Raw genomic sequence first — 17865 nt, forward strand, 5'->3', positions numbered from 1 at the left:
CTGCCCTGCAGGCCAGTCCAGACCGTGTTACTGGTGCCGCTCATGGCCTCTGCCATCTGCACCCAGGTTTGCAGTCGCTAAGCTGGAGACCCTGCTGGATGCCGTGGGGGGGAGGGGGGGGAAGATCTGTTCCCCGGGGGCGGGGAAGGAGGCTGCCACCCGCTGACACACACCAAACCTGGGCACAAGTGGCAAAGGCCATGAGCGCCATGGGCCCCATTGCCAGGACCGGCCAGCAGTGCTGAAAGGAGCTGCACAACCTCAAGTAGCCAGGGTGAGTTGGCAGCACTGTGTCCCTGGCACAAACCCGTCTCACACAACCGCAACCCCCTCCCCCCACCTGGTGGGCAGTCGAACCCCACCCACTGGCAATGTGCGCTCTCCCCACTCTGCACCACATAACAGCACCCCTGCCCACCTATCCACCAGCTGCCGATCCCCTGTGCTGTCCATGTCCAATTGTCCAACACTGTTTGTCTCCCTCCCCCCACAAACATCCCGCCATGGGAGAAGGTGCCCACAATCGCCAGGAGAGAGAGAAGGCCAGAGCTGCTGTCCCTCACCGCAGTGAAGTGGCGGCACTGGACCTGATCGGTGGGTCCGAAGAGAGGGCAGTCGTTGGTGCGGAGATCAGTATTGGGCAACCAAGTGAGACCCCGCTGCGTTGCGGTGTCCCATGACATGCGTGGCATGACCTCCGCCAGTGATCTTTCAAAATCACCTGTCTCTCTCTCTCTCTCAGTTCTTGATCTTTCGAACTCACCTCTCGCTTTCTCAGTTCTGATCTTGCTAAATCACCGGCCTGACTCGCAACATCGTTTTGTTTTAGTACCCAATTCTTTTTTTCCAATTAAAGGGCAATCTAGCGTGGCCAATCCACCTACCCTGCTTATCTTTTTCGGTTGTGGCGGTTAGACACACACAGACATGGGGAGAACTCCACAGGGACAGTGCTGTAAATACCAATGACTCTATGACCCGGGGCTGGGTTCGAACCCAGGTCCTCGGTGCCATGAGGCAGCAGTACTAACCACTGCGCTGCCCTTTGTGTTCTCTAGGGCAGCACGGTAGCATAGTGGTTAGCACAATTGCTTCACAACTCCACGGTCCCAGGTTCGATTCCTGGCTTGGGTCACTGTGCGGAGTCTGTACGTTCTCCCCGTGGGTGCGTGGGTTTCCTCTGGGTGCTCCGGTTTCCTCCCACAGTCCAAAGTTCTGCAGGTTAGGTGGATTGGCTATGCTAAATTGCCCTTAGTGTCCAAAATTGCCCTTAGTGTTGGTTGTGGTTACTGAGTTATGGGGATAGGGTGGAGGTGTGGGCTTGGGTAGGGTGCTCTTTCCAAGAGCCGGTGCAGATTCGACGGGCCGGATGGCCTCCTTCTGCACTGTAAATTCTATGATTCTCATTCTTGATCCTGTGCAAAGTGACAAAAGTTTCTCCCTATATACTCTGTACAGCCCCTTCATGATTTTGAACATCTCCTTCAAATCTCCTCTCAGCCTTCTTCTCTCCAAGGAGTGTCAACATACCCAATCTTTCATCATAACTGAAGTTTCCCATCCTTGGAACCATTCTTGTAAACCTCTTCTGCACTCTCTCCAATAAGCTCACATGCTTCCTTTAGTGTGGCACCCAGAACAGTTCAGCATAGCCTCCTTGCTCTTGCACTCGATGCCCTTATTAATAAAGCTATTTTTGTTATTCTAAAACCCAAATTGTCTCACCGTAACTTCTGTTTCAAACAGTTAGTGAACCCATCTCCTGCTCTCTTAATGATGGGGAATATTTACTGACCCTGGATCCCTGGGATATTCGGAAAAATTATGATCTAGTGAAAATGTACTTTGAATTTAGAGTATCTGGAGAAAAGTAAAATTCCTGGGTTATTTTCTTTCTTTGGCTAAGCGGCAAGTTAGATTCACTGGACCCAATAATGTATTCATGAGTCCGTCTTCCTTTTGCTGAAGTTGAGGGAAATTAATAGCACAATACATCTGATCTCATAGCTAGAGGCTCCAGGATAAGGGAAGGTGGATTAGTGGTAGATTTTCCGCCAAAATCTGATTAGCCTTTGGCAGATAATCTACCACAAATCCACCTTCTTGAATGGCTTAAAGAGCCTAATGTTCCTAGTTCTTATATTCTTATGATCTGTACTCACCAATATAGAAGCAGAGGTTTCACCAAATTGGATTGAATCTGACACAAATCTTCCAAAGTCCACTTTGACATAAATAATAGACCCAGCTTTGCACGTGTCTCTATATTCATGTAGTATTCACCACCACCTAGCAAATACCTATTCCGTATATAGTTCAGGTGACTTTAAAGGAAAGACAAAAAAAATCAAATGATTACTTTTTATGGGAAAGAAAGCATCTAAAACAAATTGAAGAACAATTTGAGCAAATAGTCTGGAACTTTGCAACTTAGGCTCAAGTCCTGAGGTCAGGGCCTAAAGTGTGATGGACCCAGGGAAGCCCATTTCCTGTCTGTCCCCAAGAGTTGTCACTCCACTCACAGGACCATTAGTTCAACAGCGCCAGCATTAGCAGTGACCAATGCGGAGGTTACAGCTGTGAGGCCTCAATGGCAAAGGCAGTCTTGACGAGAGATAAATAGGGTTTGGGGAAACCGGGGAGAGGTTGGCAAGCTCCATCAATCAGTCAGGTGGATGAGGGGTTAGTGATCATATTTTGGTTGCCCCGGGAGTGGTGACTGTCATCAGGAGTGTCACCTGGTGGTTCATAGGGTGCCCAAATTGGAGGTCACTCCCCAGTTCCAAGGGGGCAGCAATCAGGTTTCATTAGACATTCTCCCTCAGTAACCACGCGCCCCTCCAACTCAATAAAATAATTGCTGGGGCAGGAAGAAGCCCTTAAGTGTCCACTTGTAATGCAATAGGTTTTCCAGCAGGTGACCAATTTGCTAGTTTTCCTAACATTTGGCATGACAGTGGGAAGATGTCAGACACACCCCAACACACTTCTGCAGTATTTACCCAGAATTCCCATATCCCAGCCTAATGTATAGGGGCTAATAAAATTTTGACCCAATTCTTCATAGTATGTATAACAAATATAGTGTTGTGAAACAGTACATTTCCAGATAAATGAACAACAATTCCTAACCAAATTGAATTTAAATCTTTATCAGATGAAAGAATAATAATAAATATTCGAACATTTTTCAGAATTTACAAAGATTGGAAGAGCTACAAACTATAAGGTCCAGTGCTCGGCAGCCTGGAAGATACTTTAGAATCTTAAGTGTGATGGCAGGTGGGTTCTGTACCACATATTCCGCTGGACAGAATGAATGGGGAACTCTGAAGTTCATAAATTACACACAGACGAATATTTCTCTAAATCAAATGATGAGTTGGAAACTCATTTGTCAGTCGCACTATTACAAAATGGGGTCAAAGGTCTTGGCACCAAATTTAACCATCATTCGAGTACACACATTCTATTCTCTCAAGCTCAGCTGTCTGCGGCAGACCACAGAGATGGCTCCAATCAAAAGAGGATACTGTGCCCCATTTCTGCGTAGTAATAATAATCTTTATTGTCACAAGTAGCCTTACATTAACACTGCACTGAAATTACTGTGAAAAGCTCCTCATTCCCACATACCGGCACCAGTTCGGGAGAATTCATTATATCGAAATTACCTAACAGCAAGTCTTTTGGGATTTATAGGAGGAAACTGGAACACCAGAAGGAAACCCACGCAGACACGGGGAGAACGTGCAGTCTCTGTACAGTCAGTGATCCAAGCCAGAAATCAAACCTGGGACCCTGATGCTGTGAAGTAACAGTGCTAACCAGTGTGCTACCATGCCACCCAATATGAAACCCTCCAAGCCTTGTTAAGAGTATGACAACTCTTGCCATCTCCCCTTCTCCTTTACCCCAAGGATGGCTTGATAGAGCACACCAGCTTCAACGCTAGCCTGGGAGGCCGAGCGAAGCAGGTCAGTGCAACTGGCAACTGCACCCAGGACGTGATCCAATGCAGAAAGAGGATGATCTTAGCCACTCCACCGGAGTAAGTCAACCTTCAATGCCCACCAATATGAAACTCTCATCATGTCATAACATACTCAAATAGCTACTCTCTTCAGTGGTCTCACTTAATATTAATGGGGAACATATATCACCACTAATTGTCTCATGGGTGCTTTCACTTCACCACGTGTCCTGCAGTGCACACTTTTATCCTCAGCCCCTTCTACTGAGGGCTCCCCTCATACAGGAATCATGCATATTTCCCAACCTCTGCTCTATCTCCTCTCATCACATTTCTTTCTTTTGTCTTCTTTCAGTTCAAGTTGGCTCACAACAGAAGGGAAAGATCCCAGCTTGGTGGAAGAAAGCCAACATGTTTCACCAAATTCAAGAAAGATGAGCTGGTTGGGGAGGGCAGGAATCACTCCTGTGGAGAAGGGGAGATCCGCATATCTCAAGATCCTAGTACACGACAGTCCATGGGTTCATTGCATCCACACATTCAAAACGAGTGGTATGCATTCTTGTGTGATCCTTTCTGATGAACTATTCTCATTCTATTCCTCAGATTTCTAAATTTCTACCTGTGAGCCTCAGACACCAACACAGAAGGGTTCAGAACACCAACGTTCACTTGCTCATAATCACAAGACTGCTGAAAGAGATAAGCACATGTAACACCTTCCGTGCTAAAGTCCTTGGCCAGACCATTGCACACTGTTCTTGCGGACAATCAAGATTTGCGGCAATCTCTTCGAAGGATATGAAAAACATCTCCAATCCCTCATTTCCAAACAAGGAATCAACACGGTTGGAGCAACACAGTGGCACAGTGGTTAGCAATGTTGTCTCACAGCGCCAGGGACCTGGGAACCATTCCAGCCTTGGGTGACTTTGGTCTGTGTGGAATTTGCATTTTCTCCCCGCGTCTGCTCCAGTTTCCTCCAGGTGCTCTGGTTTCCTCCCACAGTCCAAAGATGTGTGGCTTAGGTGGATTGGCCATGCTAAATTGCCCCTCAGTATCTAAAGATTAGAGGGAGCCACAGGGATAAGACAGGGGATTGGGCCTATGCAGGGTACATGTCCCTCCTCCTCCAGCATGTCGCCCCACTGCTGTGTCAGTCTGTGGAGGGCACAGCAGACCACCACAATTCGGGAGAGTCTCTGGAGGGGGTGTAGCGGAGGGCACACCAGAGTGGACCAGGCATCAGAACCGCATTTTGAGCAGTCCGATGCACCGTTCAATTGCAGCACAGGTGGCAACAGGGGCCTCATTACAATGAGTCTCCGCTCCAATCTCTGACCTCTGCACTGGTGTCAACAGCCAGAACCTCCCTTATCTCCCAAGTACCAAGCCATCATTCTGGGGTGGTCCTCGAATACACCGGGGATTTCTGAGTGCCGCAGGTTGGAGCGGTCATACATGCTCTCTGGAAAACGTGCATGATCCGAAGGGAGTGGTCACACATGGGTTGAAAATTCAGGGAGTGAAACCCCTTCCTATCAATAAAGGGAACTCCCCGATGCCCCAGTGCACGCAAGGCGAATACATGCCATCAATTGCCCCCTGGACCTTGGGTATCCTGCCGATGGCAGAGAATCAGGAGCCCAGGCATTTTGGTTGAGCTCAAAGTTAATACAGATTTGACAAAGGGTCATCTGGGCTTGAAACGTTAGCTCTTTTCTCTCCCTACAGATGCTGCCAGACCTGGTGAGATTTTCCAGCATTTTCTCTTTGGGTTCAAGGTGAACATAGACTGCTACCTGGGTACGCAGGGCATCGATGACCTCACGGATGCACTTTTCGGCTGCAGCTTGTGAGATGCCACACAAGTCTCTGCTCGAGCCCTGGAATGAACCAATTGCATAGAAGTTCTGGACTACGGTGACTTTCATAGTCACCGGCAGTGGGCAACGTTCTCCTCCACGGGGTTCCAAGTCCAAGAGAAGGTGGCACAGGTGCCACACCATCGCTTTGTTGATACAGAGTCTCCTGTGGCACATGCTGTCCGTCATCTCCTCTAAAGACCAAGATGCCTTCACACCTTGGGCCATCTCTGGCATCGCCCTCTGGGTTCTTCCTCAGCCTGATGGCCGACTGAGTCTTCAGGGTGTGCAGTGACCCCCTGCACATTGGGTGCCACTCCAGCCTGCAAGCGACGCTGCTGCATTCTCTGGCATCTGGCTCCCTTTAAAGGATTGACATACCAACAAGGGGCAAATGTGCAGGTTGGGTGGATTGGCCATGATAAAATTGCCGTGGTCTTCAGGCACGTTCAGTTAGGTGGGGTTACGGTGGTAGGCCCTAGGTAGGGTGCTTTTTCGGAGAGACGGTGCAGACCCGATGCACCAAATGAATCATAGAATCTACAATGCAGAAGGAGGCCATTCGGCCCAGAGTCTGCACCGGCTCTTGGAAAGAGCCCCCTACATAATCCCACAATTTCCCCTATCCCCTTAACCTTGCAACCCAATCTAACATAAGGGCAATTTGGCATGGTCAATCCAACTGACCTGCACATCTTTGGACTGTGGGAGGAAATCGGAGCACCAGAGGAAACCCACGAAGACACGGGGAGAACGTGCAGACTCCACACAGACAGTGACCCAAGCGAGAATCAAACCTGGGACCCTGGCGCTGTGAAGCCATGGTGCTAATCACTATGCTACCATGCTGCCCACAAGAATGGCCTCCTTCTGCACTGTAGAGATTCCATGATAACCAGCCATATTGTTATATCTGTACGTAATCGGAGGAGAGAGACCAACATTCAGTTGGAGCTTCAAATCCAGGACACTCGAATTCCCCAAACCTCCCCCACCCCTGTGTCCCGTCTTTTCTGACAGTGCCATTCAACAAGCTAGGTGGTCTGGAGAACCTTGTTCTGCACACTCAGGAAACCAGACCACAGACTTCTGCAAGGAATATGAGTGAGACTGTGCTCAGGTGCCAACCCCTGATCCACACGCTTACCCTTTGGTGCCAGGATAACCCCAGTGCTGAAGCCCAGCTCTTGAGTGTTTTGATTGTTGGCTGCTGCCTCCATGGTGCTGACGCTTCTAGAGGTCAGACAAAGTGTTGAAGCTTCAAAGTTTGAAAGAAATGCAATGCAATAATCATCGTCGGAGGCATGGCATGTGTACACATGAAAAGCCACTTGAGAATATTTTGTTTATTAAATGGTCAACAGTAATAAAGTTTGAAAATCAACGATGTAACACTCCACATATCATACTAACCATCAGACAACATCAGTTCCATATTGGTACCAAACAATGCTACATCAGCTCATTTTCACATAAAAACAAACACATTGGTATCACGCCTCACAGGGTCCGCAACAGAAATGGACAAAAAGCCCGAGAATGTGATCATGTCCTGAACTTTGTCATAGAAATAATCCGTTCAGCAATGTGTTACTTGTTCCATAAATGAGTTGATGGCGCACATCATCGTAAGTGACTAAGACTTGGTGGCCATTACTGAAACATGGTTAAAGGATGGTCACGACTGGGACTTAAATAACCATGGGTATCAAACTATTTGGAAGGACAGAGTGAATACAGTAGTGCAGCTCTGTTATTTCAGGGTGACATCCGGGCAGTAGTGAGGGATGACTACAGTGCTATGGAGGATATGATTGAATCCATTTGGGTGGAAATCAAGAATAGTAAGGTAAAAAAGTCACTGAAGAGAGTAGTCGAAAGGCCACCGGTGAGACAGGCAATAATCAAAAAATAACGGATGCATGTAGAAATGGTACAGCAGTTATCATGGGGGATTTTAATGTACATGTCGATTGGATTAACCAGGTCGGCCAAGGCAGCCTTGAGGAGAAGTGTCTAGAATGTATCCTCGATAGTTTCCTAGACAGTATGTAATGAAACCTACGAGGGAACAAGCGATCCTAGATCTGGTCCTGTGTAATGAGACAGAACTGATTAATGATCTCACAGTTAGGGATCCTCTCGGAAGCAGTGATCACAATATCCTAGAATTTAAAATACAGATCGAGGGTGAAAAGGTATAAACAAACACGAGTGTTTTGTGCATAAACAAAGGAGATTACAAGGGGATGAGAGAAGAACTAGCTAAAGTAGACTGGGAGCTAAGACTTTCTGGTGAAACAGTTGAGGAACAGTGGATCACCTTCCAAGCGATTTTTCACAGGGCTCAGAAAAGGTTTATACCAACAAAAAGGAAGGACAGTAGAAAGAGGGAAAATCGACCTTGGATATTCAAGGAAATAAGGAAGAGTATAAAATTGAAGGCAAAGATTAGTGGGAAATTAGACGATTCGGAAATCTTTAGGGGGCAACAGAAAGCTAATAAAAAAGCTATAAAGAAGAGTAAGATAGATTATGAGAGTAAACTTGCTCAGAATATAAAAACAGATAGTAAAAGTTTCTACAAATATACAAAACAGAAAAGAGTGGCTACGATAAATATTGGGCCTTTAGAGGATGAGAAGGGAGATTTAATAATGGGAAATGAGGAAATGGCTGAGGAACTGGACAGGTTTTTTGGGTCGGTCTTCACAGTGGAAGACACAAATAACATGCCAGTGACTGATGGAAATGAGGCTATGACAGGTAAGGATCTTGAAACGATTGTTATCACCAAGGAGGTAGTGATGGGCAAGCTAATGGGCCTAAAGGTAGACAAGTCTCCTGGCCCTGATGGAATGCATCCCAGGGTACTAAAAGAGATGGCTAGGGAAATTGCAAATACAGGTGTGATAATTTACAGACGCAGCATGGATTAATAAAGGGCAGGTCGTTCCTAACTAATTTAGTGGAATTTTTTGAGGACATAACCAGTGCTGTAGACAACGGAGAGCCAATGGATGTGATATATCTGGATTTCCAGAAAGCTTTTGACAAGGGGCCACACAAAAGGTTGTTGCATAAGATAAAGATGCATGATGTTAAGGGTAAAGTAGTAGCACGGATAAAACATAAGAACATAAGAACTAGGAGCAGGAGTAGGCCATCTGGCCCCTCGAGCCTGCTCCGCCATTCAATGAGATCATGGCTGATCTTTTGTGGACTCAGCACCACTTTCTGGCCTGAACACCATAACCCTTAATCCCTTTATTCTTCAAAAAACTATCTATCTCTATCTTAAAAACATTTAATGAAGGAGCCTCAGGATAGAGGATTGGTTAATTAATAGAATGCAAAAAGTGGGGATTAATGGGTGTTTCTCTGGCTGGCAATCAGTAGCTCGTGGTGTCCCTCAGGGATCAGTGTTGGGCCCACAATTGTTCACAATTCACTTGGATGATTTAGAGTTGGGGTCCAAGTTTGCAGACGACACTAAGATGAGTGGTTAAGCAAAAAGTGTGGAGGATACTGTAAGTCTACAGAGGGATTTGGATAGTTTGAGTGATAATATTGATAAATATGAGGTTATCCATTTTGATAGGAATAACAGCAAAAGGGATTATTATTTAAATGATAAAATATTAAAACATGCTGCTGTGCAGAGGGACCTGGGTGTCCTAGTGTATGAGTTGCAAAAAGTTGGTTTACATGTGCAACAGATGATTAAGGTGGTGAATGGAGTTTTGTCCTTCATTGCTGGAGGGATGGAGTTTAAGGCTGGGGAGGCTATGCTGCAACGATAAGGTGTTAGTGAGGCCACATCTGGAGTATTGTGTTCAGTTTTGGTCTCCTTACCTCAGAAAGGACTTACTGGCACTGGAGGGTGTGCAGAGGAGATTCACTAGGTTATATCCAAGAGTTGAGGGGGTTGGATTACAAGGAAAGGTTGAGTAGACTGGGACTGTACTCGTTGGAATTTAGAAGGATATGGGGGGGATCTTATAGAAACATATAAAATTATGAAGGAAATAGATAGGATAGATGTGGGCAGGTTGTTTCCACTGGCGGGTGAAAGCAGAACTAGGGGGCATAGTAGATTTAGGACTGGATTTAGGAGGAACGTCTTCACCCAAAGGGTTGTGAATCTATGGAATTCCCTGCCCAGTGAAGCAGTGGAGCCTCCTTCATTAAACGTTTTCAAGATAAAGATAGTTTTTTGAAGAAAAAAGGAATAATGGGTGATGGTGTTCAGGCGGGAGAGTGGAGCTGAGTCCACAAAAGATCAGCCACAATCTCATTGTATGGCGGAGCAGGCTCGAGGGGCGAGATGGCCTGCTCCTAGTTCTTATGTTCCACATATCAGTGCCAATGTCTGGCCAGGTGTTGCAGCTGTGCAGGCCCACTCCCACGGCTCAATCTCACAAGAACCAAATCCTGGCAACCACATATTCCACCGCCGCTCAAGGTTCAGTTGAACAGCCACACAAAAGTGTATTTAACCCACAGTGATGTGCCAGTTACATGCAGCACTCACAAAACCAACAAAAGCATCAGCAACCTTCAAATGGATTTTTACAACTGCTTCATCAGGTGGCCCATTTGGATCATTGTCATGTATCTGATCCCGCAGCATGTACTGTCATAAAACCAAATTGCATTCTGGACTCATAAGTCCCACAGAGCTCGGTGTTCCCAGCATCTCAGACAAAATTGTCCTTCTTCCCGCCTGCAGAAAAGGAAAGGAACAGCAGCCACCTCTAGGCATCTGTAGCCACCAGCAGCTGTGAAGTGGTCTCGACAACCAGGCCAATTCCTCATTAGCCTGCAGCTATGAAGCTAGAGGTTGCTCACAGTAAAAAGGAGTTAAAGTGACCAGCAGCATATAACCAAAAGCAGGGCTCTGTCCTGGATGTTCTTGGTGAGAGACAGGGTGCAGTAGTTTTAGTCTTCACAATATTAAAATATGGCATGAAGGCCTCCCAAGCAAAAAGTCCCTCACCCCCCCCCCCCCCCCCCCCCCCCCAATCCAGCTCTAGGGCAGCCCGCAACATGGAATGTCTCAGTCCTCCGACAAAGTCCAACGCTCCTTAGGAATCACCCACCAGATTTCTCGCTGGGGAGCCAGTTAATTTCCCGGCGGCCATTACATTCGACTTCAATCTCGCTAACTTCAATCTTAATCTCGCTAACCAGCTAGGGGCTGGTTTAGCTCACTCAGCTAAATCGCTGGCTTTTAAAGCAGACCAAGCAGGCCAGCAGCACGGTTCGATTCCTGTACCAGCCTCCCCGGACAGGCGCCGGAATGTGGCGACTAGGGGCGTTTCACAGTAACTTCATTGAAGCCTACTTGTGACAATAAGCGATTTGCATTTCATTTTTTTCATTTTCAACTTGGACGTTCTGAATTCTCCCTGTGTGTACCCGGACAGGCGCCGGAGTGTAGCGACTAGGGTTTTCTTTCAGTAATGTCATTGCAGTGTTAATATAAGTCTGCTTCTGACAATAATAAAGATTATTATTATTGATGAGTGGAAACTAATGCAAATGAGGGTTGATGATATGTCGCCATATTTGGAAGTGTTCCGGAACTCGCCATTACATAGCAAACAGATGCACACTATTTATTATGGGCCAGGGTTTAGAGAACACCAAAGTATATCATGGATTTCACCTGACCCACAACCTTTAATAGATTTTGGTTATGAGGAGCACAAGGGCACACCTTCCAGGTGTGATGCAACAGAGATCTGAAGAATTTTTAAACAAAACAATGTTTATTCTATGAATCCAGTTAACATTTTATAAACACACAGTAAACATCTTATCAACTACCAACACAGATACCCCCCCCCCCCCCAAAGATACAGTACTCTGCAGGTAACCCGTAGTAACCCCTCCCCCAAAGATACAGTACTCTATAGATAACCCTCAGTAACCTTCCTAACAGCCATAAGCCAAACATCCTTTTTTTCTACAAAACAATAGGTTTGCATTCCTTACAGAAACAGGTATTATCTGAAGTTATCATGTGGTCTGGAGACATTCTTTAGCATGCAGAAACCAAAATACTCCTTCTTGGTTTGAATGCAGCTCCCCAACTGAAAACAAAACCAAACAAAATCTGCCACAAAGCAGCTTCCAGCTCAAAGCAAAAGTAACAGACAGAAACACAGCCCAGTTCCACCCACACAATGACATCACTGCAACCATTTGATAAAACACACTTTTCTTAAAGGGACCTGCACCAATTTTGGCCTTTCCCTCTGTTTAAACAATGCAGTGGTTAGATCGCAGTGGTTAGATCGTGTCCATCAACAATCCAATTTTTACTTTAATACAATTCAGAGTTAATGCAAATTAAATATAAATTAACAGATAAGTGATACTTCAAATAAAATGATCATTTTCACTATGAATAATCATTGCAACAAAGATACATCTTCCACACCCACAAGCACCCACATCAGTCCCTAAAGGCATGTGGCAATGCACAGTTCCACAAACTGCTGTTCTTTAGTTACACAGGGTCAGGAGTCCTGTCTGACAACAACTTTCACCTCAGAATTTCATGGGTACAATTATCATCAAAAGGCACACTTCTATGAACGTTCTCTCCCTTGGTTCCTGATAGTCTTTGGTGTAGCTTTCCAGAAACCTTTTTCAGATGACCAATTGATAATGCGTGCAGTGTTCAGGGGTGTTAGTTTCCCATGGAGTTAATTACACTTCAGCTTGGTAAGATTATGTTGTTACTGGGTGGGGCATTTTGAGAAATCAGTTCAGTTCTGAGCTGATTGAAGCTCTGCCAACAAGTCAAGCAGATTTAATACCATGGCAGTTCAGTTAGAAGAGATTAACAGTCTATAAAGCAGTGCAGATTAGTCTGAGAATCGGGGGAGCTCAAACAAACAAACTGAAACAATTCCTGAAGACATACAGCTAGAGTTTCTGCATGGAGTCTGATGGGAGTCAGATCTTTTCTTTAAGCAGCATCAAGAGATCTCTCTTACTCAAACATCTCTGTAAAGCAAGTATTCCTAAATGCCAGCGGCATGCAATTTGGATTGAGAGCGAGATGTTTTTTATCCTTGTTTAAATGGATAAAAGGTAGCAATTAAGGTTATTGCATTAACTGTATGGAGTAGTATTCTTTAAAGGGTAATTGTAAGGTATTTTCTGGTGTGATGATAAAGATTTTATTACTGTGTTAGTAATAAAGTTTATTTTAATATATCATATCCCTATTTCTTCGTAAAATCATTCCTGGAGCAAAGTATCCTTTCCTCAGTCTTCCACAGGAAATTGAGCATTCACCCCAATAAAACATTGGGGTTTCTGTCCAGTGTCCTGGCCTGTGATAACATTGTGTCTACATTTGTATGCTGATTGCCATCTACCTCCAGATCTCCTGTGTTCTTTGCATCTTTGCCTGTTTTCTTGTTTTTGACCACATGGCCATTTTATATCTTAACTTCCTTCATGTTGGTACAGCTTCCGAGTCATAGATTGCCAGGTCACATGGACCAGCATTTTTTATCATAAATAAATTTACAATTGATTCCTTTACAATTGAGGTGATCTCTTAAATTTCCCTTTCAATCATACTTAAAGTTTCTCATAGCCCATACATTCTAAAGAAATATTTACTGTACTGCTTTCATTTTTTAAAGTGCTCAATTTCTTTTTCACAATTAAGGGTTAATTTATCGTGGCCAATCCACCTATGCCACACAAGATGTAGGGGTGAGACCCACACAGACACGGGGAGAATGTTCAAACTCCACATGGTCAGTGACCCGGGGTCGGGATCAAACCCGGATCCTCGACACCGTGAGGCAGCAGTACTAACCACTGCGCCACTGTGCCACCGACTTGTACTACTTTCAAAAACGCTGTCACATCTTTCCCACCACTGATATTAGCACAGTGGTTTTAGAACTGTTGCTTCCTAATGCCAGGGTCCCTGGTTCGAGTCACTGTCTGTGGGTTTCCTCTGGGTGCTCCGGTTTCTTCTCACTAGTCCCGAAATAAGTGCTTGTTCGGTGAATTGGACATTCTGAATTCTACCTCAGTGTACCCGAACAGGCGCCGGAGTGTGACGACTAAGAGATTTTCACAATAACTCTGTGGCAGTGTTAATGTAAGCCTAATTGTGACACAAATAAGATTATTATTAAACTAACCGGTAATTGCCATATCTATTTATCTTTTGAATAAATGTGTAACATATGCAATCATTAAAGTTCTTGGAACCATCCCTGTATTTAACAATGATTGGAAAATTGTGACCAACCTTTCCATAATTTCTTAGCTTCAGCAACACAAGGTTCATCCTATCCAATCTGGGTTCTTAATCGTAGCTGTTCTTTATAGAACATAGAACATAGAACGATACAGCGCAGTACAGGCCCTTCGGCCCTCGATGTTGCACCGACATGGAAAAAAACTAAAGGCCATCTAACCTACACTATGCCCTTATCATCCATATGCTGATCCAATAAACTTTTAAATGCCCTCAATGTTGGCGAGTTCACTACTGTTGCAGGTAGGGCATTCCACGGCCTCACCACTCTTTGCGTAAAAAACCCACCTCTGACCTCTGTCCTATATCTATTACCCCTCAATTTAAGGCTATGTCCTCTCGTGCTAGCCACCTCCATCCGCGGGAGAAGGCTCTCGCTGTCCACCCTATCTAACCCTCTGATCATTTTGTATGCCTCTATTAAGTCACCTCTTAACCTTCTTCTCTCTAACGAAAACAACCTCAAGTCCATCAGCCTTTCTTCGTAAGATTTTCCTTCCATACCAGGCAACATCCTGGTAAATCTCCTCTGCACCCGTTCCAAAGCTTCCACGTCCTTCCTATAATGAGGCGACCAGAACTGTACGCAATACTCCAAATGCGGCCGTACTAGAGTTTTGTACAACTGCAACATGACCTCATGGCTCCGGAACGCAATCCCTCTACCAATAAAGGCCAACACACCATAGGCCTTCTTCACAACCCTATCAACCTGGGTGGCAACTTTTAGGGATCTATGTACATGGACACCGAGATCCCTCTGCTCATCCACTCTACCAAGAATTTTACCATTAGCCAAATATTCCGCATTCCTGTTATTCTTTCCAAAGTGAATCACCTCACACTTCTCCACATTAAACTCCATTTGCCACCTCTCAGCCCAGCTCTGCAGCTTATCTATGTCCCTCTGTCACCTGCAACATCCTTCCGCACTGTCTACAACTCCACCGGCTTTAGTGTCGTCTGCAAATTTACTCACCCATCCTTCTGCGCCCTCCTCTAGGTCATTTATAAAAATGACAAACAGCAACGGCCCCAGAACAGATCCTTGTGGTACGCCACTCGTAACTGAACTCCATTCTGAACATTTCCCATCAACTACCACTCTCTGTCTTCTTTCAACTAGCCAATTTCTGATCCACATCTCTAAATCACCCTCAATCCCCAGCCTCCGTATTTTCTGCAATAGACGACCGTGGGGAACCTTATCAAACGCTTTACTGAAATCCATATACACCACATCAACTGCTCTACCCTCGTCTACCTGTTCAGTCACCTTCTCAAAGAACTCGATAAGGTTTGTGAGGCATGACCTACCCTTCACAAAACCATGCTGACTATCCCTAATCATATTATTCCTATCTAGATGATTATAAATCGTATCTTTTATAATCCTCTCCAAGACTTTACCCACCACAGACGTTAGGCTCACCGGCCTATAGTTACCGGGGTTATCTCTACTCCCCTTCTTAAACAAAGGGACCACATTTGCTATCCTCCAGTCCTCTGGCACTATTCCTGTAGCCAGTTTTTATTTCACCCATTATCTCTGTCCTCTTGGTCAGGCTGCTGACACTGACCGGTGCTGTCACTGTGTCCCAGACGGGATTGGTGGTGTTGTTGGAGGGCCTCCTGTGAACACACGGGTAGATTGTCGCCACCTGTCCTCTACGGCATCCAGTAATAGAGTGACGACCCACTCCAAGAATCTAAGAGCTGGTCTTCTAGCTTGCCGTCCTCTTGACTTGAAAGAGTGAATGCTGTGGAACCACTTAAATACACAATTTCCTTGATTGAAGTGCTCAGGTCACCCCCATGATGGGCGAATCTGACGCTTTGTGCCCCAGAACTGCCATTTTTCACGGGGAGGACATTTTGTTTTCAAGATGCCTAAAGATTACAATCCAGGGGCGAAATTCTCCCCACCCAGCGGGGGGGGGGGGGGGGGGGGGGGGGGGGGGGGGGGGGGGGGGGTCCCCAGCGAAGCGCAGTGGTGCCAACCACTCCGGCGTCGGGCCTCCCCAAAGGTGCGGATCTCCGCACCTTTAGGGGCCAAGCCCTCACATTGAGGGCCTAGGCCCGCGCAGGAGCGGTTGGCACCACACCGACTGGCACCAAAACCGGCAACGGCCTTTGACGCCCGCCGCCCGGACTGGCCGAAAGGCCTTCGCCGGTTCGTGCATGTGCCGGAGCGTCAGCTGCCGCTGACGTCACCACATGCGCATGCGCGCTGGGCGATTCTCTTCCGCCTCCTCCATGGTGGAGGCCATGGCGGCGGCAGAAGAAAAAGAGTGCCCCCACCGCACTGGCCCGCCCGCCAATCGGTGGGCTCCGATCGCGGGCCTGGCCACCCCCCCCCAGGGGCCCGCTCGTGCCGCCGATCCCGCCAGCACAGAGGTGGTTCAAACTACGGCAGCGGGAGAGGCCTCTCAGCAGCAGGACTTCGGCCCATCCGGGACGGAGAATAACGGCAGCACAGAAACCCGTGGCCTCCTGCCGGCCCCCGCCATTCTCTGAGGCGGGCGGCGGGATTGGCGGCACAACGACTTTTTACGGGTGGGAGAATTCTGGACATGGCGGGGGCGGGATTTTCGGCGGCCCCGGGCGATTCTCCGACCCTGCTGGGGGTCGGAGAATTTCGCCCCAGATCACTCCACCAGAACTATAATGATATCATGGTTTGCTGTAATTCACCAACTGACCACAAGGAGTCTCATTAGTATGTAAGTGAATGTTAGAATCAGGTGACCTTAGACTGACTAGGGAGCTGGGAATGAGGTTGTTTGTGCATGATCATACTATTATTCATCTGTTGCTTTGTATATAGTTCACTCACAGTTAATGTTAATAAATAGTTTACAGCTTTAGCTACAAGTGTATATAAATCAGGCCATCCAGAAAGAACATTACATAGTACCAGGGTTGGATGGTGAAACTCAGAAAAAAATCAGCCTGCCGCGAGGTCCACAGAGATGTGAAGATTTTGAAGACCACACGAATTAACCACATGGAGTCACTGAAGCCACCCGATGAGTCTCAGATTTGTGTAGCCATCTGGGATGGCTACTTCCAGAACACAAAATGGACGCTCACAAAGAATGTAGGGAAATTTGGACAATGCTAGACAGCAAACAGGCACAGTGCCTGAATGTATATTTGGGAAGCAGTTACCAGATGCAATCGAAACTCTGGGTCGATTAGCATATTGATGGCCCATCTCCGAGAAACAAAGGACTAACACTCAGGTAGTTGATACTGTTGCAAACATCCCGGCGCCAGAAAGATACAAACAAAGCAAGGCCAGCGGCCACCTAAAACACACCCAGCCATCAGGGCACCCAACCCTTTATTGGACAAGATCGATAACAATGATCGAGAAGCGGCAAAATTAATTGGGGTCAAGTTTAAGGCCCGCCTAAAACCGCAAAGCCTCTCCAAGTAAAGAAGGAACCCCCACAAGAGATTTGCTCTCTTGGATTTGGCTCTCGGGCAGAGAGACCCATCCACCAGCATCACCAGAAGCAAGTAAGTTCAAGGTCAACGCTTGCTACCAGACGGACGAGCTTAGCTGTTCTCCTGTTAGCTCTTCGAGCCCAACAGCCTCAGATCCGAACAACGGCCATTGTTCCTCTGACTAAGTGAGCACCTGAAGTTAAGTAAAAGGCGTTAGCGTTAGAGATAGTTTAGTTTGTAGCATCAGTAGATCTTATGGTGTGTGGAAATAA

The 17865-nt window shown here is 46.4% G+C and overlaps 1 protein-coding gene across 1 annotated transcript in view; it reads right to left on the reverse strand.

Moving 5' to 3' along the window:
* Positions 1 to 17865, reverse strand: part of LOC119972149 (regulator of G-protein signaling 22-like) — an 810134-nt gene that overhangs the window by 540901 nt on the left and 251368 nt on the right. Inside the window, exon 9 of the mRNA XM_038808479.1 lies at positions 2163 to 2324. Coding sequence (XP_038664407.1) covers positions 2163 to 2324 — 162 coding nt within the window. The remainder of the gene's footprint in view (positions 1 to 2162; positions 2325 to 17865) is intronic.

Source organism: Scyliorhinus canicula, chromosome 10, assembly GCF_902713615.1.
Source record: "Scyliorhinus canicula chromosome 10, sScyCan1.1, whole genome shotgun sequence".
NCBI lineage: Eukaryota > Metazoa > Chordata > Chondrichthyes > Carcharhiniformes > Scyliorhinidae > Scyliorhinus > Scyliorhinus canicula.